The sequence below is a fragment of the Triplophysa dalaica genome, chromosome 10 (assembly GCF_015846415.1).
Source record: "Triplophysa dalaica isolate WHDGS20190420 chromosome 10, ASM1584641v1, whole genome shotgun sequence".
Lineage (NCBI taxonomy): Eukaryota > Metazoa > Chordata > Actinopteri > Cypriniformes > Nemacheilidae > Triplophysa > Triplophysa dalaica.
This window is the reverse complement of record NC_079551.1, coordinates 12,650,366-12,673,978: the sequence shown is the minus strand read 5'-3', so window position 1 is coordinate 12,673,978 and position 23,613 is coordinate 12,650,366. Positions and strand designations below refer to the sequence as shown.

The following is a 23,613-nucleotide window of genomic DNA, read 5'->3' as shown; positions in this document are numbered from 1 at the left end:
CCACACACAATTGAACAAGCAAGCACACGTTTTTATTTTATATAAAAGTTCAACAAGGTTTATTGAAAAATATAGCACTCATCCCAGTGCAAAAAAATAGCTATGCACCACCATCCACTACATACAATGACTAAATACAAGTGCTAAAAATATACAATTTCAATTCCAGAATATACAGCTCCAGTCTACGCAGATATTAGGTCAAACTAAAAAAAGAAAACGTAAAAACGAAATATCTGCAGCCATATGCATTTATTTAGCAAATACTATAATAACGCTTACAACAAGCAAAGAACGTCATTGAGTGAGAAAATGCATTTAAATACTTCCTGAATGAGTCAAACTGTCGGGTTTGTGCGAAAAACGGTCTAAGGAATTACCTCGAAAACCATTGAAAAGTCAGACCAGGTGCTTATAAAACCTGATCCGGTGAACACGCCGACCCTATAAAGTGAAAACAGAACCTGAAATACAGATACTGGGTCAGTACTTCAACTTCAGAGGGCTTCAAAAGCATGACCACTGTTTGCATAACGGCAACGTGACGGAAAAATGACACTGGATTTCTTGAAGCGCACACACAGCAGTTACACAGAAAAGCAAATCAACAAAAAAAGAGGGATATATCTCTATTCGTTTTAGAATGTATTAAAATTTAGTTGCTGGACATAGAAAAGCAATAAGTTCAACAAACAGTGTTTACGTAAAGTAGTAGGGTTAAAACAATTCATTTTAGATTCAATTTAGTTAGTTACCAATAAAGGCAAGACAATTAAAACATTTTATAAAGCCGAATGTAAATAAGCTAGAAAAGCTACGCCACCCTAAACTCCGGGACCTTAGCGCAAAATCTGTTAACGGATCTTTGGATCTTTGTTAAACGTCATAACGTTAAGATAAACGCGAAATGAACACTGGGAAAATCATTACTACACTGGCTGAACTGAGAACGTCAGTGAAGGCATACGGCTCTACACATGACCTGTTTCAACGGGATTTAAGACGCAGTGCTTTCGAACAAATTATCTTTACAAATATATAATTGCAAAGAAAAAGCGATTTCAATCGGAACCCTAACGTTGTGAACATCGTCATTGTGCATAGCTACAGTTCATTGTGCTGGTACACGGTACAAAAGGCGGCAAAAATACATTGGAAAGCTGCTATAGCTAAAATAGGACTAGAATGTTATAAAATCACCTTTATATCCTAAATGCCAAGATGCATTTTGGGAACACGCCTACGACAGACAGAAGCGCACTGCCTAGGTAGGAGCACGTCGCAAAACAGGGCCAAATCAAACATCAAGGAGATTTTCTGATCGATTCTACAACCTGATACGTTTCAACATTCGTTAAATATATTAAAATGGAAATCCAAGTTTCTAGTTGAATTCTGTGCTGCCGTGCCATCACCGGCCGCTGCTGTACCCGGGGAAGAGCTGGGTAAGTATGGCTTGAAGAGGTTTGTTCACGGTCATTGGATAGTTCTTGCCGAGGTCGTATCGACAGGCCGGGCAGGTGTAAACATCGGCTTTGAAAGAGCGCTGGAGGCATTCCTGTAGCAACAAAATGGTTTCATGTAAACCCCAGGAACTTTTCAGAAACTATAAAGCAGCCAAACTATAATCATCCGAGTGGCGAGTGTGTTACCTTGCAGACGTTGTGTTGGCACTCTGTGGTGACGGGCTGGTAAACAACCTCTTGACAGCAGATGCAGAGAAAAAATTCCTCCACTTTATTCAGGAAGCGCTGCAGAACGCAGTAAAGCAAACATTTAGAAAACGGCAGCGGATTAAAAGCTACAATACATACGTTTGGTTTGTACGTACCTGTCCGAGCTTCAGAGACTCCATAGCTTCATCCCACAATTTCTTATTGAGCTCATCATCTTTGATCAAGGCCTTCTGGTCTTTGCTGAGTTTATACGCTTCCAATTTCATCTTCTTGGGAGTGCCTTTTGATGGAGAACTCTTCTCATCCACTACAGCCAGAAGAAAGACGTTACACAAATTGATGCAGAAAATCAATCGGTTTATTACTACAAACTTGATGTAAAACCGTAGCAACGTTCCACCCACCGGTCTGAGATTTCCTCTTCCTCTTCCCCTTGGTGGGCGTTTCCTCAATGTCATCCTCATTTTTATTCTCTTTCTCCTTTTCTTTAGCAGCCACAGCCTCCAGATAACCCTCGGGATACTGAGGAAAAGAACAGAAGATAAACGTCACAAAATTGTGTCCCACTCATTGTTTTGGTTTTGTTACTCAATGAAGTGAGAACTGCACAAACTGGATGCCAATGTATGGTTTTATCATTGTTCACATTTAACACCAAATAAATGAAACATACGCAGATTCAGTAACTCAAACAAAACCACAAACTTCCTTTTATGAATTACTGAACTGAGAATTTTGTCAGTCACGCATTCGTTTTTGAACTTGGCAGGCAGCAAACACAGTCTTGTAAATCTCAAGACGTCACCTGCATGGTGAGGCCCAGTTTCTTAACACGCTCTTTCCCTTCACGGGTCCATGGTGCCGCTTCGTCGTCATTTCTTTTCAGCAAATATCGCCACACAAGGAAACCCGACTTCCCCTTCTCTGGCCAGTACTTAACAATCTGAAAAACAAAGTAAAATGACTTCCAACCAATCATTTAAGAGAAAAATAACAAAATCCTCTTTTCCGAAACATTGGCTAATAGTATACCTTGTAAATGCCATCGTAGCGGTTGCCATCCTCAGGACTGTACTTGCTGTGTTTGCGGCCTTTAGAGCTCCGCACGACCCTCACAGGTTTCCCCGCCTTCCAGTCCTTGGCCTCCGCCCCTTCTTTCTCGTTCACGGCTGCGTTGCAGTTCAACGCCAGTGCTCTACAAACCCAACAAAACACAGATGAATACTCGGATCCTGTTAGCAGCTTTTTTAGCAGCACGATAACCACTATGGGGATCTTCTGACCTGTTCATATTGGTTAGTTTTTGATCGCAGGACTGCTCGGCCGTCCTCTTGTTTCCGGAGAGGTCGCGACCCCCGGAGCCAGTGTAGGTAAACTGGTTTCCATCATCCTAGAACAACAAAAAATAATTGAAGATAAACATATGGGAAGTTTTCGCACTACGTTTTAAGTGACAAGATTGTATCTGTTAGCGTACCACGTCATCTTCGTAGCCTCCTGCGAGCACGAGAGAATAGGCGCCATCGTTACTTCTGCCGTGAATTCCAGCGACGTGAGGCCTGTGGACTCCCGATTCACTCACCTGTGAATCACACAACTATTACAATCCCGTTCATATATGAAGTTTGTTGTTGCAAAAACTAAAACCACATACGTTGATACAGTAAGTTAAATCTATATATGTCCATAGTTACCAACTAAAGATAACAGACTACGTTTTGGTCGATTTAAAAATGATGCAAACCTGCACTCTGAACTTCCACAGGGTTCCCACCGGGACTCCAGGAACAGGGCCGTAATGGTTGGAAGGTACGATGGTGCACTGTTTGGTGCGGCCGACACATGCCATACCCTGTGAAACAAAAACAAACAGTCAGAAATGCTCAAAACAAACAAATGTCAGACAATCGTAATGGAGAAAAAACAAGCTTCTCATGGTTAAACTCGCATCTAACGCTCAAGCTAAACCGCACCTTCCCCCAGTCCCTCTGGCTGGACGAGCTCGCGGACGCCATCTTTGATTTCTTCTTACTTTCCTTCAGCTTCTCTCCGGCGAGAACCACCTCGCTGGCGTCATTACGGCATTCTGGACAGTACCTGCATAACACGGAGGGTTTAAAATACTTGATGCATCGCTGGAATCTCTCCAGGTAACTTATTCACTGTGAGGCCCTCTGTATAAATGAGTAATGGTGACCGAGATCTTGTTTACCAGTCCTCGTCGGCGGGGATGGTGGTCAGCGGAGGGTTTAGGCAGTAAGTGTGAAACGCCATGTCACACTCGTCACAGAGCAGCTGTTTGTCAGGATCCTGCTTCACGCCGCAGACGTGACAGTTACACATGCGACAGTTCTTCTTCAGGTCGTCTTTGCAGACTTTGCACTCAGGTCCGTTTGACCCTGAAGAAACAAAGGTTTAACATTTCATACGCTTTTTAAAAACAGTTTCTTGTCCAATCTAATCTTATGTATTAGAAAGAGAGGCAAACTCACTCTTGAGAGGGCTATCGGAAGAGGCCCCTGGTCCCTCTGAACTTCCCGGTTCTTCGATCTTGTAGATTTCGGTCACAAACATTATTCGACAGTCATTGAGAGAATCGCCAGCTTCCCTAAAAGAAGGAACACTTTGTAAATTTAACAGCCTTAAAGGAGCAAAACGTTTATTGCATATACATTTATTTAATAGTATAGCTAATATAAATAGAGGGTTAGCTCCCATTTGCTTATTTATGCAGCAAAAATGTAGTAAATGATAATACATTATCATATAATATATCGAATAGCCATCTCAACTTCCTGAATCCAGATTTTCTGTATACATTACAGAACGCTGTTCAGTTCCCCACTTAAATAAAAATGACATTACACCATACACATTTTTAAGTACCAAAACAACCGTGTTTGGCTTCTATTAGTCTCTGGAAACAAACTTAACTCCCAAAATGACATTCATCTGAATGAAGCGGTTGCATTAATAACAAGCGTGTGCATGACACAGCAAGCGTAGAAAGGATCCTGTTAGCTAGTTGTATGATGACCACGTGCCCCAAACCCGCCACAAATTAAAATAAATTGAATTCATGCCTGAATATTCAGCTAAATATTACATGGCAATGGCCTCAGAAAGCAAATTTTGCTTGTTTTAGTGTCAAACCTAAAAGAAAAATCCATATACCCCAGGAGAATCGTGCCATAAACCTCCTTCTGGGTCCTGGTCTCCCTCTTCCTCTGGATCCGAGCGTCGTACCAGTATCCGCGCTCCTTGGGCTCGTCCGGGTTGTAGTTTACCATGACGGTCATGCCCTCCTCCAGCTGGTGCCACTGGTATACGGTGCGCGCCCGCGGGCGAACGTCTTTACCCCGCAGCTGCACCTCGCCGTTCTCTGGGTAACTGTGTAAACCACAAGTGGGTAGAGGAGGGGCAATTATCATTCAGCTGCAGTGAGACGCTGAATGATTTAACCCACATTTTAACACAAAGACGAACGAAGTTTGGATGCTAACAGCTGCAGGCGGTGCTTAGAGATGAATCCAGGTGTTCTGCATGTAATGCAACCCACATGACTACTGCTCACTTTACCAAACCCAATAAATATCAAAAACCAACAAAATTAGATCCTGATAAAAAATACATTATTTTCACTGTATTTCATATCGTGATCTGAAGTTAAATGTGTTGTGCATGCTAGATTGGTCTTCGTGAAATATTTTAGTAGCCTGAAATCTATACTCACTCTTCGTATTTGACGTGATACATGATCTCCTCTCCTCCATCAAGCTCTCCATCATCCCCTGAAGGTTTTGGCGCCTTGGTCACATTCTTGACCTGCGCCTCAAACCAAGCTCCCATGTTCAAATCACGTGCGTCCACAAACTCATTGATCTGCAAAACAATTATCCATCTCATGATCCCCCAGTCTTTAAGAAAAATACCATCAATCATAGATAGTTTCTTACCTTGTAAAACCCAAAGCCTGGGTCGATAAGGTCCGGCGTGTCCGTTTGACCCGAGGTTCCGGCACTTTGCCCTTCGCTCTCGCCATGAGTTGAACCTTTATCCGACTCGCTCTGGGCCGATCCACAGCCAGAGTCAGAGTCGGACAACTCTGCTTCTTTGTCTTTCGACAGAACGGTTGGTGCGACGGCCTGTCGTACCAACAGCTGAACGATGTCGTTCAAACCCACGTTGTAGTCGAAGATCGTGTGACCATCTTCCATCTGCAAACCACGACAATAAACCAAACAGACAGTTTGTTGTACAGCGCTATAAAACGGATCAAATCAAGATCCAAAAGTAATAAAATAAGCAATAATCTCAAATTGCTTCATTTGATTTGATATGCAGTCCTGGTGATTGTGTATTTTCATATTGCTATTACTAAAAGAATTGTACTGATATTGACATGACTGCTCAGACTACGGCCCCCTTTTTCCAAAATGACAAAGTTAATATTTGATTCTTATTAAATACTTTGTGTAACCACTGTTTGATGTTGACTTTAATACCTGTTTGCCTCTGTAAAACAATCTTTGTCTTTCCGGCTCGATGTTGAATAGCTCCATTATCTTCCCCCGCAGCTCGTCCACCTTGGTGAGCTTGGACAGGGAGTCGACCCGATGGGTCTCCTTGCCATCCATAGTGCGCACCTGGATCCACATGGCGGTCGACCTGAAAAGGCACGACGTATAAGATTACCCAACTCCCCCACCTTCCTTTTTTTATTTCATATCAAACAATGGCCCGGCGCCAGAACTCGCAAACCAGCAGGAAAATTTTGTTTCGTTTCTGGGTGACGCAAGCATTGTTTTTTTCCTCTTGACATTGTCGCCCTGAGCTTTCCATTGGCTGTTTAATGCTTTCGCAAACCTGCTTTGCAACAATCGGCCCTGCGCGAAATGAAGTTCATCGTTCATCCGTCCAAATTTGAGTCATAACCGAGTCATTATGGTGCATAATAAATATTTCAAAGGCGGTTATATGGTTCTAGCGACAGTATCAGATAGCAACACCGTGGTTCTTTGATAGATGCTACCAGCTTAAAGTCTCCACACAATTCCTCTTGTGCAACTATACTTTCTGCTTTCGAGCTTTAGAGACTTCGAATTAAAGTTGCAAAAACAAAGCTTTTTTACGGTTAAAAATAAACAAACATCAGATATCGAGCAAGATTAAGGAAAACTAGCAATCATAATATATAAATTGAGCTGTCAGGTGATATATTTCGCAGGAAATGTCAGTTTGACATCAGTCACATAAAAAGTCATCTGAATTAAATTGTTAAAATGATTTCAGGTTTATCATATATGCCTTATTTTATTCAAATATAATCATATTTAAACATGTGGTGCCTTTAGATTAAAATTCCACTATAAAAGAGAGATGGCTCTTAATTCCTAAGTGTGGTGATCGTGTATAATGGGGTGAAAATCCCTTGTTTTCATGTCAGCAAACCACGCCTGTTACTGACGGAAATACACCCGAGCGCCCTCTATCGGTCAAGAGCGTACCAACGAGTAAAATAAACCACCTTCATTCAGCCGACTTTTAGACAAAAACACACCGCATAAAATGTATAACTCACTTAAATTAACGTTTATCTATTAAATATAATCATCAACTATTAAAATGAAGTGATTTATGGAAACATAGATGACTCATTTGTAGCGGATCATCGTGGTCTGTTATCAAAAAAAGCTATTTATACGTCAAATATGTAAATATGATTGAAATAATATTAAATCGATATATTTAATTAAACAAAAATAAATTAATTTGGAAACAATACACTTTTGAAGCCCTGCATTGTTTTAACGTTAGTCGTGCATACAAAAACACTTTCAAGTCCTTGATGAGTTTGTTTTGGACTCTTTGAATTTATTTACTTGACTTTTACTGTATATACGAACATCGGTAAGACAAACGTGAGCATTACGAGCCGATTCACCGACAAAAAAGCATTATAACCAAGACGAATACGCGTATTTAAAGTCCATTTCATGTGAACATTTAAAGTTAAACAAATTAATAAATCGTGCAAGAATATAAACCGTTGATATCCGTAAATATCGTGTAAACATTGAAACGCACATAATAACAATTCAAATACACTTCGATTTAAGCAATAATAAGGCGCATTTTACACAAAAGTTAAAGACTAAATAATTTAAAAACAGCTCGTTACCTGTATTTACTTCCTCTTGAAAACAGAAGACCTAATTGTATGTCAATATATGAGATAAAACAGTCAAATTTATTGCACTTTTGTTACAGTTTAATGCTCCCGCGAAACGCACTGGAACGGGCTCGAATCAATAAAACTGTTCAACAACGTGTTTCTCCTCCTGCCGCGGGCACAGCGCGCTGCTGATTGGCTAAGAGGGTCTCCAATCTCTGCGTTGATTCGTCGACAGACGCGTCAATCACGCCTACTACCGGAGCTTAGGCTCAGCGCGCGAAACCCTGCTCTCGCTATCCCACATGTTTGCCCCTCAGCTGTGATGTCGCGAGACTTGAGTGCTCCTTTCATATAATAAGAGCCGGAGGATCTCCAAGTGGATTGAAATTTAAGGGACTACTTATTTGATGCAATAAAATATCCCGAATCAAACTAAAGAATATTAAGACATCGTTTGGCTCATATGACTATGGTTATTTAATAAATATTTGAAAAGAAGGAATCATGTATAGACGTGTTTTGTACTGCCATCTTGTGGCTGTTTTGAACTTTTTTGAATCTATAGTGTTTTCCTTCCGCATTTTAAAGTGCAAAAAAGAGTGACTGTGAAACTTAAAAACAACAACACGTATTTACCATGATTTCGGTACGTAAACAACGAGAAGATGCTGCGTGAACGTATCATGTCAGATATTATGAATTATTGGTGATTCTGACTAATGAAAGCGTGATTATATTTTATACTTCCTGCTTCTCAACTGCTGTCATGGTAAGACAACGTGTTGTAGTGATCATTTCGTTTGCATTTAATATTATTATAAAATAAAGTGTAGTTGTGTAGCGTTTATTTAAGCAGCGTTTCTTTAATCGATCAAACGAGATTGTTATTTTAATACCTCGACCTTGAGCGCCGTACTGTACTTTATTTTATATGATCTGTCTTTTTACAGATTAACTTTTTTTTCATAATTGATTACATTTAAGTTTTATATGATTTCATTTTTGTGATGTTTGAAAAACACAGAAACACTGAGTTGTCAGTATGGTTAAACGTGTCACCTTTGTTGTGACGTCAGCATATGAAAGATCAAAGAGGATTTTTTTCATTGGACTTTTATTGCTCATGACCTCTAATACAGTTGTTTTTCCTCCGAATTTTTTGGAAACGAATGATACTGTAATTGTTGAAATTCATGGAGTGTATGTAGGTGTAAAATGATTATAATATTTAATTTAATTTAATAATATACATTTTTGATTCAGGATTTGACAATTCTAAGATATGAGAGTTTGAGACATTCCTTGCATCTGTTCTAAAACTCTTGAACGACATTTCCGACTTTTTTTTGCAGAAGAAATTTCTGAGACACATGTAAGATTTAGGCAAAAGTTTCCATTTGCTCTCCATTAATCTCATTATGTCTAGTAACAATGCGATCTTAAACAGATCTAAATTTCAAAGCAATTTGGTCCGTGCTTGTTATTGTTCCTTGCGAGGCTCATGCTGCAACTATTTTGTTTTGCAGGTTTTTTTAGCTACAACACTCGAGTAATTCCCTTCAGATCGAACGGAATGGCTCGAATATGTCAAATGACAACACACATCCGCACATGATCTTGCGTACTTGTTCGAAACGATGGCAGAGGAAAGCGTACGGCCTACGCAGCGTGGATACGCAGGGGGGTCCGGTCTGGCCGAGGCGTTCGAGAGTCTCTCTCAGGCCACCGAGGAGCGATTACTCAGCCTCACTTACAAAATGGGCAACACGTGTGCAGAGGTGATGGTTCATGCGATGTGCTTGATTCTTCTGAAGAAGAGCGAAGATGCTCACGCCAAGCTGTTGGCAAACCGTAACCGTAAGGTTGTGAACTTCTTGGCTGAAATGATCAAGGAGCGTGGAGAAAGTCTGAACGGTAGCCACATTGGGAGTTTTAAGAACTCAGGCCCCGACGTTGAGACGCTGTTGGATATTGCAAGAGTATTTGATGTATTGGTGCGGGAGCGATTATGCGACGCGACGCTCCGAGATCAAGCATATAGCGCGGCGCTTGCAACTAGCAAGAGGGCAAATTTGCGATCTTTAGATGTTGAAAACATCTTGGAGGAGGTCAAAAATGTCTGTGGGTTTCAGACTGCTGATGAATTTCTAAGTTGTGAAAATGGCGGGTTGAAATCTCAAGACGTACCGGTTGGAAACGTTAGCTATCCATCCTCGCTGCGATCCAGTTCGGTATGTAGCTCGCATACTCTGGAAATTAGCTCTCCAACCATTATGGGTTCTACAATGGAAGAATCAAAGCCATTGAGTCTGGAAACGCCCCAGACTAGAGAAACCTTTCGAGACCAAACACTACGTTGTCCTGATAGACCGACAAGTATTCCCGCAACCGCACTACAGACACCTCGAATTTCAGACGTCACAAATAGATCGACCAGTCCAAAGCACACGCAGTGTTTCGATGGCAGCGGAAGCTCACAGCTCCTGACCTCCAAAAACACAGATCCAGGTTTTGATTTTTCATCCAACCCAACAAACGCATCCAAAGTGGATTCGCAACCTACAAACTTGAACCTTAACAATACACCACAACCCCATAGGAACGTCAACCCTCCAGCCGTGAGCGAAGTCGAGGACGAGTTTTACTCCTTCGTCATACTGCACGAACCAGAAGACGCGGATGAAGCTCAAAGGCTCAAGAACAGACTTGAAAGAATTATTTCTGGGGTCGGAGTGACGTTCTCTGAATTCGAAGAACCTGGCCGGTCCACCTTGTTGTGCCTGGAGGACGCCATCAACAACTCGGCGTTCACACTGCTGCTGCTCACCCGAAACTTCAACACCAACCTCAGCGAGACGAGCACTGATTCGGCCATCTTCAACTCTCTGGAAAAGTATCACAAGAGGCACTCGGTCATCCCGTTGCTGCCTCGGGAGAACTTTTTGCCGAAGGACCGGCAACGGCTGGTGCTCCGTGGTACCGTCCCTCTGGACGAGAGCAAAAGTACGTTTGAACGCGCAGCTTTGAGAGCGATGTCGCAGATGAGGGTGGCGAGCCAAAGGGAGGTGTGGATGAAAGAGCAGCGAATTAAGAAGGTGACGGAGGAACGAAAGCGACTACAAGTGGAGAGAAGTAGAAATATGGACCTCAAACGGGAGACAGAAAGATTGGCGCGGCTGAGATTCGATTCTGATGTGTTTTATGCACCATCTGGCTTGCCGCCTGTACATAACGCCGCTATGGATCAAGGCCACGGTGCCTGGCAGCAGCCCTCGTGCATCCACATTGGGAACGCGCATAACGTTATGATCGGAAATAACTCGACAATGAATATCGACCATGTTCAACACAGCTCAGAAGAAGATGATTGATTAAAGTTGCTGTTACTCTGTAGGAGTATTGTTTGTTTGATATGGTTGTGGTTCTCAGTAATTCTAATGCTTTTTCACATAAGCTTTAATGCCCGTTCACACCAAGAACCACAACTACAAAGTTTATACCTCAACTACATTATAGACACAGCTGAACAAAATAGTTGAGATCACTTTCAGGCTATTGTTTTTTTCAGATGTGAATGTTAAAACATTGACAGAAAAACTACATTTATTTGATTAGTTAATGTTCTTGGTGTGGACTGGCCTTAAGCGTCCTTGCAATAAAAATATAAAACTCATATTTATAATTTTCATTGATATTTTCACAAAATAGGTTTTTAATCAGAGATGTTTGTTGGGTGTTTTTCAGATACATATATGTTTAAGTTTAGCTGTGAAAAATCTGTCGAAAGTAGTTCAAATAAATAAAACTAAATCAAATCACTGTCTGTCATCACAAAGCCTGTCTTATATTTACTGTGTTTAAAAATATATATATTTATTAAATTGACATACAATTTATTACATGGATAAAAGTGTGATTGACATAAATGCTTTGTACATGCACAAATAGTATAAATTATTTCCAATAAATCCCTATATTTTGATTTTGCCTACTTAAATTAAAGTAAACTATATAAATAATTTAAAGAGACAATTAAAATAAAAGTATAAGTAAACCAAAAAACTGTTATGTACATTTAAAAGTTTACTATAATGTTTCTCATAACTTTTTTAAAGCCCAAATTTCATTATGACAACATATTAATTTCTTAATATCCAAAAACAAAAATGGAAGATGATCAAATAGAACAGTTATAATTTATTTATATTTTAGCCATAACATTATTTACACATTAACATTTGTAATTGTGAAATTCCCTGATGAGTTCTTAAATGTGTGTAAAAAATATAACGAAAACTGTATAACTCATCCTGAACTTGTGAATGGTTGTGTAGATCTAAAAATGTATAAAATAAAGAAAAACTTCAAATAATCTGCAAGTCTGACAAATCGAGACGCGTCAGCCCATTGGCTGTTCTCGGTCGTCGCTCCTCCCACGGAAGTGCGTCACAAGGTCACCAGCCAAACAGGTCACTCGCAGCGTTACCAAGATGGCGGCCTCCTTATGTCAGTGCTACCAGGTGAGTTTGTCATTTTAACTGTTTTAACATGACATTAAACAGCGCGATTAATATCATTAGTATTAGTATAATGTTTGCGATGAAATCAACAACGTCACGTGTTTTATTCGTCATTTCTCTTCGTTTTTCCTGTGGAAATGTGATCAGATCTAGTAAGTCATGGTGATGAAACATGCTTTTGGCCCTGATGGAAAATGAATTATGAAATATTTTTCGTTAAACGCTGTATACGGTTGTATTTATATATATCTTTTAAAAACAAAACATCTTAGCAAGTTAGCATAGTCTATGGTTGTGGGACTTCATCTTATACAATGTACCATGGTAATACCATGTGTTTGTATGGACATGTACTATGGTAACAACATCTTGGGGTTCTGGAGGTGTGTAATGTTTTTGTGTCAATATCAATGTATTTTAATATGATGATCGATCACATTTGTTGTGTATTTATCCAAGAATCATGGTATGTCATAAATGCCACCTGATGCCATAAGTCTACCATGTTACCAGTAATTTTATGATTGAATGTTTTTTTTTGTGTATGTGCAGCTGTGTGTCAGAAGAGGCTGTGTGCGGTTATTCTCTTGTCAGTATGTGTCTTTATATGACCGAGCGAGTGTGTATAGGATATGTGGATCCACCATCACTACATCACAGGTGAGTGTCTGTTGAATCTCGAACACTATGTTGATTTCTCAAAACCTTGGGGCCGAACACGGAATTGATTGAAAATAAAATGTCACGATCAATAAATGCTTGCTAGGTTAGATTTAACTGCTGTCTAAACAAGTTGTTCTTGTGTGACGATGTGTAGGAGAGGTTTATGTCGTCTGGTGGCGGTCGCAAAGGCTTCTTGGGAGAGTTTCTGGACAACCTGAAACAGGACCTGAACAAGAACAAAGAGATGAAGGAAAACATCAAGAAGTTTCGTGCAGAGGCCATGAAACTTGAGGAATCGGATGCCCTCAAGCAAGCCAGAAGGAAATATGTACGTCCGTCAACGAATGATGGGCTGCAGTATCATTTGAGGTCATGTTGTATTGTGGATATAATCACAAACATTGTGTGATGTCATTTATCAATGTCTTTCAGAAAACCATCGAGTCAGAAACAGTCAAAACCTCAGAAGTGTTCAAGAAAACGATCGGTTCAATATCTGAATCGGTCAAAGAGGTAAGTCTGTATGATCTGTAAATATAAAAATCAGTTCATAGAGAACATTTTAATGTTTGTACATTAATCCTCACTTGAATATCCAATTTACATTAATGACAAACATGCTAATCCTAAATTTTCCACGCAGGGTTTTGAAGAGGTGAGTCGCACAGACATTGGAAAGAAAATTAAAGAAGGGATGGAAGAAGCTGCCAAAACGGCCAAGCAGTCGGCGGAGACGATGTCTAAAGGCGGTGAAAAATTTGGGAAGACGGGAGCCTTCCGGGCAATCTCACAGGTCAGAATACATACTCTGCGATGCAAAATCTGCTGTCTCTATGAAGCGGTTTCAGAGCTGTAAATGAAAACTGTACTTAATCTGAATCTCTAAAGAGTGTCGAGAGCGTCAAGAAAGAGATCGGTGACCTCGGTCAGAGCGGATCATACCGGCCGCCCAGCACATTGAGGAAGAGAAGCGACTTCTCATCGAAGGTGGGCGGCAGCGAGGCTAAAGTCTTCGAAGCCGACGAGTAAGTCGACCCAACAGAAAATGAGATGAGAACATCTACAAGCGTCATTCAATTTGTATTTCATGTTAATAACAGTTGAATACCAATATGCAGTACATTTGATGTGTCAAGTTAATATTTTTAAATAATATGATCTTTCTGATACCTTTTTTTATATGCATTGAATCTCGATCTTACATTTGTGTGCTTCTCTTATGCAGGGAAGCAATGGGTGTTGTTCTACACAAAGACTCTAAATGGTATCAGCAGTGGAAAGACTTCAAGGACAACAATATGGTTTTTAACAGTGAGTGTGATCTATAGATGGCGCCACACTCCATATGTTGTCAGTTGGTTGTATGCTGCATTATTTGATTATTTTGCTTTCTGCCTCTCAGGATTCTTTGAGATGAAGATGAAATATGACGAGAGTGACAACGCCTTAATCCGAGCGTCTCGAGCCGTGACCGACAAAATGACAGACATCATCGGTAAAGCCAAAGACGAACATTGTACACCAGTGTATCTATGCTTAGCTTCATTTTTCTTAAGTTAATTAAAAAGGGTCAATTACAATCCGAGATGATTCATTTATAAATTCAATTAATATATGTGACCCTGGAACACAAAACCAGTCTTAAAGTCACTGTAAACCAGAACTTGCGGTCGTTTTTACTTCCGTGTTCTGACATGTTTCCGAGTGAAAAGGAACTCCAAGGGAGAAAATTAGTGGGCGTGGTTTGCATTTTTCCCTGCGAATTTATTGGATGTGTAAAAACAGCCATTACATTTTAAAATGAAACTCGTTGGTACCTCAATCCTAAAAAACAATGAAAGTTTTAATGCACATGACTGCAGTTTTCTTAATTATCTGATGTTCTCAGGTGGGCTGTTCTCCAAAACCGAGATGTCTGAGGTTCTGACCGAGATCTTGAAAGCGGATCCGAATTTCGACAAGGATTCGTTCCTGAAGCAGTGCGAGAAAGACATTATTCCCAATATTCTAGAGGTGAGCCATGACATCCCAAAATCCATTCATCTGAATTACCAACAGAGATGCCAACTGCTGAACTTTTGCTCCATTTTTAGGCCATGATTCAAGGAGAACTGGAGGTCCTCAAAGATTGGTGCTACGAGGCTGTAAGTGTGTCAGAAACACATCTCAGATGTGTGAAAGAACATTGAGTGTATGAGATAACTGAGAAACAACACTGACTTTGATGTTGAATCTGAAGCTTGCGGGGAAATGACATATTGACTGATTTATCGACGGGTTCTCTTGGTTTTAGACGTACAGTCAGCTCGCTCATCCTATACAGCAGGCCAAAGCCATGGGACTCCAGTTCCACTCCAAAATACTCGACATTGATAACATTGATGTGAGTATTAAGGAAAGATTTGTATTAATTTTTACATGAATGTTTATTACTTACTCAGTTTTACCGTCATGTGTCGCTTTCTTATGTTTTTGCTCCAGTTGCCGATGGGTAAAATGATGGAACAAGGTCCCGTCCTCATCATCACTTTCCAGGCTCAACTGGTGATGGTCATTCGCAACGTGAAAGGTGAAGTCGTGGAGGGCGATCCGGTGAGTAACGGCCTCACGTCACATTGCAAATCACCATTAACATCTGGAAGCGCTGATTCACGTGACATTCTCGTGAATCAGTGGCGTGATTCACCTCTCGCGGCCCCCGTATGAGATCACTCGAGACCCAGCGGAGCCCGGAGCCGTCCCGACTGAGCACCTTATCATAGAGACTTGTTATAAATCTATTCAAAGGCCAAATGTAACGGCACACGGGGGATGAATCTGTGCTGTGAGTTTGTAGTCAATTATTGCGCTCGGCTATCTTCTGACACTTCGTTCTGCCAGTTTCAGAGTGCTCGAAATTAAAAAACTGCTTTTATTTCCCGAGGCTGATGTTAGCGTCATGTGCTCGATTAAATGCGATGATGTAAAGGATAATTTTCTCCGCATGCGCTTGCAAAGTTACTGACAAATAAGAAATTATGTTACTATTAAAAAATGAGGCATGCATTTTTTGGGACACTGTACATTTTTTTCTCAATATTTTTTAGTTAAGCACAGAATTTTTTATTATTAAAATGTTAATATATTTATTATAATGAATAATTTTTTGCTGCATTTATGCTGATCAAAAATATGTTACAGTAATGATTTCTCTATCGAGGAAATTTGTAAAAATTTGCAATGGTAAAAATCTTATTGATCTTAAAGCTGCAATACGTAACTTGTTTCTTTATTACAGCCTCTATTCACAATAAAAAATTGCAGGTTATTTATCTTAAGGTATTAAGACAAATAATGACAAACTGAAATTTACCAAGAAATCGTGATACATTTTATATGACATTGTTTTTCATCTACTTGCTCAATAACATTTTGTAAAAAAAATTGCAGCTTAAAGCTTTTTAAGTCGCATCTTTTTTTTTATAATCACCCAGTTGCATTTGTGTGTGTTCAACAGGGAAAGGTTCTCAGGATGATGTACGTATGGGCGTTATGTCGAGATCAGGAGGAGTTGAACCCGTATGCAGCCTGGAGACTCTTAGACATCTCCGCCTCCAGCACGGAGCAGATCCTTTGAGAACGGGCTCTACTGCCTCGGGGACGTGTGGGAGGGGTAAGGGGCGAGACTTTGGCCACACATCATCACGTTAGCATCACCCGGCCCCGTCCAGAGCTCACCCAGGAACCCTGACTTGACTTGAGGCTTGTGAACCAAACTGGGTGACGACTGGGGCAGTGATGTGGCCCTTGGGACGAATGCACGCCTTTGGACCGAAATCCCCTTCAGTCATGCTAAGAGACTTAGAGACTCACTTTTGTTTGCGTTTTGTCTGTTTAACTGTACTGAAAATATGTCATGTCCATCTGTTGTCAGATGACATTTAAATGTTTAAGAAATCCAGAAAGTTGCAGTAAACTGGTTTAATGATAATTATAATGAAAGAACTTAATTTGTATTGTGTTTAGATAATCAGACCTCCCTGTGCATCTTCAGTGTAGACTGTCAGGAATTGTGGTGGCCCACAGGTCGGCACAAACATGTTTGAGCAACAGATACAGTGTCTATATTTATTTTTTTGTTACATGTAAACTGGCGACCACAGATTTGGTCCTGGTGCTTCTTTATCGGTTTGTATCGTTGACCAGTTTTCCTCCGGAGATGGTGTTCAACGCATCTTTTATTGAGTCATCAAATAATTTTATATAGTTCAACCTCAATTCCTTGGGGCCTAAAATGATCGTTTATCTTGGGAGCTTTTCTCAAGAATATTGTTCATCATTCCCTTTGAAATTTAAATAGATGTGCGGTTTGGGTGAATCGTGAAAATGAAATACAAATTAAAACTATTCCACGCTTGCCCACTCATTAAAAATATGTGTCGAAATGATACTTGATTTACTCAACTTTAGCAAATATACACAACATCTAAAGAACTTTTCAAGTTGATATGTGTGTTTTCTTTCTGTGTGAATGTTGTTATTCGAAACATTTGCCTCTCTGTCACCATCTATATTTGAAACGTAAAATTGCATCAAACTCACATTCCCCACAAAATCAGACAGTTTTAATTGTTGTAAGCATACCGTCGTAAGTCAGAGTACTATAATTTTGGGGTTTATATATTAATTCGATAAAAGATTTAGGTTTTTATATATGAAAAAAAGTTGCGTATTGCAGCTCACACAATGCTGGCAATTGCAAATTTGGTTCATCTTGTAGAATTCAGCGAGTAGAAATGTCGTAAAAGCGTTTTCCTAAGAGGTTTGCTGCTTGTTTCTGGTTATTAAGAGAGATGTAACAATATCACAATCTCACGGTACGCTAATACCCCAGTGTAATGTCCACAGTGCCGTGTTTATTGCAATATTTAAAATGACACATGATGACTTGGAAATGTGCCATAAGCATCCTCTTTCTTTATCCTCTTATCAAAACTGTTGCTTAGAGGTATGAGTTATAGCATGAGCCATGGAAGACCTGTCGTTTCATACAGTCATGTGATCACAATAATATTGAGACCATTTTTGCTGTTGCCATAATATTGCTGCATCCCTAGATATTTATTTGCACAGTGATTAAGGAGATGCTTCCTTGTATAATGGCCTTGATGAATTTCCTGTGTTGTGAGTAGGCGCTGGCCAACACTCCGTGCTTATCCATGCATGCTCTTGAATGGGGGCACATCGGTTTTGACACAGATAGATTTATCGTCTGGGTTCTGGAAACAGGCGAACCTTGATAAACAAGCCTTCGCATTCGTTCCTACGTTCATACATGCCATTGACAAGATCGTCAGTTGGATGATGGATCTTCACAGCTTTAAGAAAGCGCTGAGTTGTGTAGTTCTGCTGACTAAAGGCTTCCTGGACTTTTCCTACATTTGCTGCTTTTGGTTCAGTGGAGCCTTTAAAAATGTCAAATGCAGTCTCAGGAAATATGGTGTAGTCTCATCTTAAATTATATTAAACTTTAAAGTTTTTTGTAGCCTACTAGGCAGTATTCTGCAAAGTGTGAGATGCGTTTGTAAGGTTTTCTAATGGAGTCATTAAGTTCGAGGTTTGATTTTGTTCATGCATATCAAAGTATGACATGTGATCTGGTTGTGAACGCTGGACATGTAATAGATCCTCCATTCATATAAGAAATATACATATATAGTATGGTACAGTTGTATAACGTTTCATTTATTATTTTCTCAATGTCTCCTAACAGAACTGATGTGCGTAATCATTTATGTGTGCAAATGAGATGCAATTAGTGTCTGTTTAATGAGAAACCCCCTGTATGTATTGATCAGGTTGGTAAGTAATTGCGCATATGACGAAAAGAAAATGAATTGGTTCAATGACACACCATGATACCTGGAGAACATGTCAGGGTGGTTTTTTACCCCAGACCATGCAGATTGAAAGATTTCAATACATATTATTTGTTGTGGTCCTATACAGAAGCCATTGTGTTACAGTAAAGTCTAAAGAGAATCACTTCTTTGTTTTGCTAAAAAAATAATGTTGCAATGCAAAAAATCTGTACTTTTTTATTTTTAGAGCTTCAATCTTTACCTTTAGACTCTTTACCGCCACCTTCGTTTAAAACATCAAATTGCAGGTTACATTGTTATTACATTAACCAGGTTTTTGTTTTGTTTGAAGTAAAATCATGGTTCGTTTTCGTACGTCTTTTTGTTTTGAAGTCGTAGCGAATGACATCAAACTGACATTTCAAGGAAATATTTCTTGATAGAAAGAACTTTTGAGGATTCGTTGGGGAACAAAATGCATAAAATTTGTACATTTTTATTTTCAGAGCTGCAATCTTTACGTTTAGTCTCTTTATCGCCACCTAAGTTTAAAATGTTAAATTGCAGGTTACTTTGCATACTCATCTTCCCTTTCGAAAATATACCATGTTTTTTTTTTTTGTGGTACAACTGTAGTCGGGTCAACTTTTAAACTAACAAGTAAATCCATGGTTAATTTTTGTACGGCTTTGTGTGTTGAAGTCGTAGCGAATGACGTCAGACTGACATTTCTTGCAAAGATGTCTTGGTAGAAAGAACTTTTAGGTTTTTTTTGGGAAACACGTTTTTTTTCTCTATGGTACCAATTGTTTTAAAGCGTGAAAGCTTTCAGCTGTGTACCAGAATACTCATATCAGATGTACTTTTTTTGTAACATTTACTTTAACAGATTGCATCCTTATGGAAAAGTATATTTGTTTAGAATTGCTTTAGTTGAGGCTTAAGAACAATATTGTGTAAATTTATACTTATATTTACATGACTATACAGTCACGAGTGCAGAAGTTTGGTAGGGTCCTGTAGTGTAACGTTATCTTATATTCACTTAAAATTAAAAGACTGATTGTCACCAGACACAAGCATTAGTCCCGCCCACAGTGGGACAGCCTTTATCAGAAATTATTGCTTTGTTTTGGAGGATGAAAACAATGGCAAATCCGTTTCTATTGATCGGCACATCTCCTGCCTGCGGTTTCCCTGTTAGTGGCTTTCAGGAAGGCCATTTGTCAGCGGTTCTAATGCAGAGGACTTGTTTGTGTCACACGAAGGGAGAATATCAGCTGGGGAACTGTAAATTTCAACATCAAAGCTTTTATTGTCCTCATCATGGGGACACTTTCTTAAAATACTTATTTTTCTTGAGGTAGCTGAACTGTATTCATTTATTGATGACGTCATAGGCCCTTTTCACATGACGTCACACATCTTCTGAAGCATGCAGTGTTTGCTTACTTCCGGCAGCGCTACTTCTCTGCTCGAGATGTAATGGCATCTCTTTTACTTGTTTATTAGTGACGGTTCAACGGTTATTTTTCCCTCGCAACACAATCTAAACTTATTCTTCTTGGTTTTTACCGGCAGCTCCCCATCTGCTGGTGAACGTCAACTTCCCTATTTAGTCAAGTCTTATTCTTGCTGTAAGTCCTGGTACTTAGATTCCAATTGACTGAGTAAAGTAACGGAGTACTTTGGTATGATGGCGAACCAGAACTTGGAATACACTGCTTTGCGAAACGCAGAAGTCAACTGACGTCATTGTGAAAACGGTCTATTGCATGCAGAAGGTCAACCAAACATCCCTCAGGAGTTCTGAGATCGGATTGAAAGCTCTCTGCATCAGGCCACCGTCTGCCAGATGGCAGAAACAGACAAAAGCAGGAAATTATGCTTGATATTCTGGAAAACAACTCTAATGGGGCAGCAAACCTTGTGGGAAATGTGTTCAGCTCTATATATCCTCAACGTCCAGCCGTGACTGATGCCCTCAACAATTACCCCCAGGGCAGTTACTTACGCCTTCTCGGGTGTTTGTTTGCTTGTGGAATGACGGCTAATCTATAGGTGTAAATCAGAGGCCTGGAGGTTGGGAATGTGGTAACATAAGAGTCTCCCTCTTTGCTTGGTAATAATTTATTTAACCGTGACTCTTTATGGCGTGCTAAATCAAGCCGGTAAGATTGGTTTGGGCTGTTCATCGACATATATGGGGAACGCTGTGAACATCTAAAACGATGATGAAATTGAGATTTTAGTTGGAGTATTGCTTTTGATGGCAGGGTGTGACGTTTAGTGTATGAGGGTAATTACTGGAATGGAAACAGTTCGGTGAAGTCCAGATTACATGGGAACCTGATGTCGTAAATTTCTCCTGTGTAACGACCGTTTCCTTATATTTTAATTTTTGCATTAAAGCAATATGGGATTTAATTAGAGTCATTAAACAGCTAAATAACACCTGACTTGCGTTTCAAATTGAGCAATCCTTTACAAAACCTTATCATGGTTCTATAATAGCAATGTAGCCTAATTTCCGCCAATATTACGTCACAAAATCGTGGTGAAATATGACCTCAAGTTGCTTATTGCTCATATCGCATAAAGCCACTAGGAGTTTAATGGTTTCACAACTTCTCATTGGAAATAGACAGCAAGGGTACTTTATTGCAAGCTCACCCATGCCGAAATGTCCCCATAATGCAATGTTTAAGTGCATTGACCTCTCTAACTTACCCTTAAGGTATACAAATATATCACAACTGGTAAATAAATCTTGTATATAAGATGTCTGCGGAAGATCAGCTGTGTAAAAACATTTGATAAACGTCTTACAAAAGGCAGTTTTAAATCAGACATTATCTAGATGTCTATGACATCTGATAGGAAACATCACCGAGACGTATTGTACATCAGCAAACAATACAAAAAATTCTCTTGCAGATTTGAACGAAAACATTTAAGATGTCTCCCAGATGTACAGAATGGGGTGGTTTCCCGGACATTAGCTTGAGCCAGGACTAGGCCTCAGTTAAATAGATTTACATTTAGTCATTTACAGACGCTTTTATCCAAAGCGACTTACAAAGAGTTTAGGGAGCAATAAGCCATATGAAAGAAAGAGGGGAACTACTCATGTGTGCTGTCTCTGTACGAAAAATAAATTACAGCCGTCCGTAAAGCTTATTAAATTCCAATTGCATGATCGATAACAGGAGGTAACTTGGCATATTTAGGAAGTCAGGATAATATATGAAACGAGAGGAGATTTGAGCCCAGACAAAAATATCGAAATCAACTCCTCCTGTCTCTTTCGAAATTACCGATGCAGATCTGATTTTAATATTTAATGGCCCACCTCCAGGTTGGTGCTAAATAAAGATCAGCTTTGCCATCGAAAAATCGCTTCGTTTTGCGACCGCGTCTTTCGTCGGGACATCCTAACGTGTCCCGAGAGATTCCAGGGTCACGTTACTCAAAAGTCGATGACTCTTCGTATGTAATTCAATTAGACCAGATCAATAAAAGCCATGGCGGCTTTGGCGCGAAAACCTCGTGCGACGCCTCCGTGCATTATTGATGCCGCTCTGAAAGTGATGATAATTACCAAGAATATGTCATTTAATTATTTTGCTGGAAGCTTCAAGTTTGTGGAAAAAATTGCTTTAAGCGGGTTTTAATCATCTCCTGGCATAGGCTTCTCTGTGGTTTGATTTTAAGATACGCTAAAACCCGACGCTACTCCATAACCAGTTTCTGAGCTCACGTTGCCTACCAAAACTAAGAAACGGATAACTGGAATTATAGAAAAAAATATGAAATGCACAGACTAGTTTCATGGTTGGCAAGCATTCATTATTCAATTCATTTATTAATACGATCAATCATTGTAAATGTTTCCAGATTTAACCTGCTGGTTATGCTAATGAATGGTGCGTTTTAGATTAAGCCTCATTTTTCAGTGAAAGCTGTGAAACTTCATTCTCTTACTATTTCAGATCCACATAAGAATAAGGAATACAGATAACAATCGTGTCATGCATTAAACATAACTAAAACATACGTACACAAAAGTTACGTAACTGTGTTTATTTTACGTTACAAACTCCTCACAAATTTAATTTACACTTCAACTCAATTAGTGTAATGCCGGTATAGATCTACGTCCATATGCAGTCATGCAATATTAACATCTTATGCATAAACAATGCAGTTGGCTATGCCTTCAAACGACAGCCTCTGCTTTGACTCAAGAAAACGCATAAATCCTCCAAACTCAATTCCCAAGGTCATTTAAAGGCATAATGTGTTTACCGCCTGGCTGTTTCGCTCATAATAAAACCATTCCCATTGGAATATTGGGATTGATGAATGTCTATGGGATATTGATCAATACCTGCTGGCGAACGGAAAAAGTCCAACCCAATTCCCAGAGCTCAGAGCCTCTCGGTTTCACAGCTCAAAGAAAGCAAGTGTTTTATAACAAAGCCCTTATTGGCTGTCATGAATTTTAATATTTTAGATAAAGAAGTGGTATTTAAGAAATCACATTTATTTTATGTTTACTTTAACATGAGTTCCACTGCATCAGATCATGTGATAATGGCAGAAGCTGTTGAAATGTATCTTATAGAGATAAAAAAAAATTCTCGAAGTGGCGTCCTTTCAAATCTTAAAAACAAACCAAACACAGCAGAGTATCACGACGGGGAGAGTTTTCTGATCACCGTAAAGGTTAATGAGGT

At 39.6% G+C, this 23,613-nt stretch overlaps 3 protein-coding genes across 5 annotated transcripts; 2 read left to right on the top strand and 1 right to left on the bottom strand.

The window, feature by feature from the left end:
- Nucleotides 1–19: 19 nt before the first annotated feature.
- On the bottom strand, nucleotides 20–8,017 carry uhrf1 (ubiquitin-like with PHD and ring finger domains 1). Of its 2 annotated transcripts, none has more exons than XM_056757958.1 (17): nucleotides 7,858–8,017; nucleotides 6,182–6,344; nucleotides 5,633–5,893; nucleotides 5,410–5,558; nucleotides 4,851–5,066; nucleotides 4,169–4,284; nucleotides 3,889–4,075; nucleotides 3,650–3,773; nucleotides 3,421–3,528; nucleotides 3,154–3,258; nucleotides 2,960–3,066; nucleotides 2,709–2,871; nucleotides 2,482–2,619; nucleotides 2,082–2,198; nucleotides 1,832–1,987; nucleotides 1,653–1,751; nucleotides 20–1,558 (listed from the first exon to the last, which is right to left on the bottom strand). In XM_056757958.1, exons 2-17 carry the CDS (start codon nucleotides 6,332–6,334, stop codon nucleotides 1,412–1,414), a joined length of 2,346 nt encoding a protein of 781 aa, XP_056613936.1. In that variant the 5' UTR covers nucleotides 6,335–6,344; nucleotides 7,858–8,017; the 3' UTR covers nucleotides 20–1,411. The 2 variants fall into 2 exon arrangements, with proteins under 2 accessions (XP_056613936.1, XP_056613937.1); XM_056757959.1 differs by having other exon boundaries at nucleotides 1,832–1,983; nucleotides 2,081–2,198; nucleotides 7,858–8,016.
- A 276-nt stretch (nucleotides 8,018–8,293) lies between these two features.
- ticam1 (TIR domain containing adaptor molecule 1) lies at nucleotides 8,294–11,670 on the top strand. 2 transcript variants are annotated; one of them, XM_056757961.1, is made up of 2 exons: nucleotides 8,294–8,497; nucleotides 9,378–11,670. In XM_056757961.1, the coding sequence occupies exon 2, from the start codon at nucleotides 9,489–9,491 to the stop codon at nucleotides 11,220–11,222; it is 1,734 nt and encodes a 577-aa protein (XP_056613939.1). In that variant the 5' UTR covers nucleotides 8,294–8,497; nucleotides 9,378–9,488; the 3' UTR covers nucleotides 11,223–11,670. The 2 variants fall into 2 exon arrangements, with proteins under 2 accessions (XP_056613939.1, XP_056613938.1); XM_056757960.1 differs by having other exon boundaries at nucleotides 8,295–8,620.
- A 656-nt stretch (nucleotides 11,671–12,326) lies between these two features.
- On the top strand, nucleotides 12,327–17,515 carry timm44 (translocase of inner mitochondrial membrane 44 homolog (yeast)). Its single transcript, XM_056757963.1, has 13 exons — nucleotides 12,327–12,371; nucleotides 12,924–13,031; nucleotides 13,189–13,362; nucleotides 13,467–13,547; nucleotides 13,678–13,827; nucleotides 13,923–14,059; nucleotides 14,260–14,345; nucleotides 14,437–14,529; nucleotides 14,923–15,047; nucleotides 15,128–15,178; nucleotides 15,328–15,417; nucleotides 15,516–15,626; nucleotides 16,531–17,515. The coding sequence occupies exons 1-13, from the start codon at nucleotides 12,342–12,344 to the stop codon at nucleotides 16,648–16,650; spliced, it is 1,356 nt and encodes a 451-aa protein (XP_056613941.1). The 5' UTR covers nucleotides 12,327–12,341; the 3' UTR covers nucleotides 16,651–17,515.
- The last annotated feature ends 6,098 nt before the right edge of the window (nucleotides 17,516–23,613 follow it).

Bases quoted from the DNA above. Each gene is read 5' to 3' on its own strand.
- uhrf1 (XM_056757958.1), bottom strand. From the start codon at position 6,334: ATGTGGATCCAGGTGCGCACTATGGATGGCAAGGAGACCCATCGGGTC. The intron at 5,894-6,181 runs GTATTAAAGTCA...CGTGGTTTGCAG, and splicing joins TGTTTTACAGAGGCAAACAG to ATGGAAGATGGTCACACGAT. The intron at 1,559-1,652 runs GTAACACACTCG...TTGTTGCTACAG, and splicing joins GCCAACACAACGTCTGCAAG to GAATGCCTCCAGCGCTCTTT.
- ticam1 (XM_056757961.1), top strand. From the start codon at position 9,489: ATGGCAGAGGAAAGCGTACGGCCTACGCAGCGTGGATACGCAGGGGGG.
- timm44 (XM_056757963.1), top strand. From the start codon at position 12,342: ATGGCGGCCTCCTTATGTCAGTGCTACCAG. The intron at 13,548-13,677 runs GTAAGTCTGTAT...TTTTCCACGCAG, and splicing joins TATCTGAATCGGTCAAAGAG to GGTTTTGAAGAGGTGAGTCG. The intron at 14,060-14,259 runs GTAAGTCGACCC...TCTCTTATGCAG, and splicing joins AAAGTCTTCGAAGCCGACGA to GGAAGCAATGGGTGTTGTTC.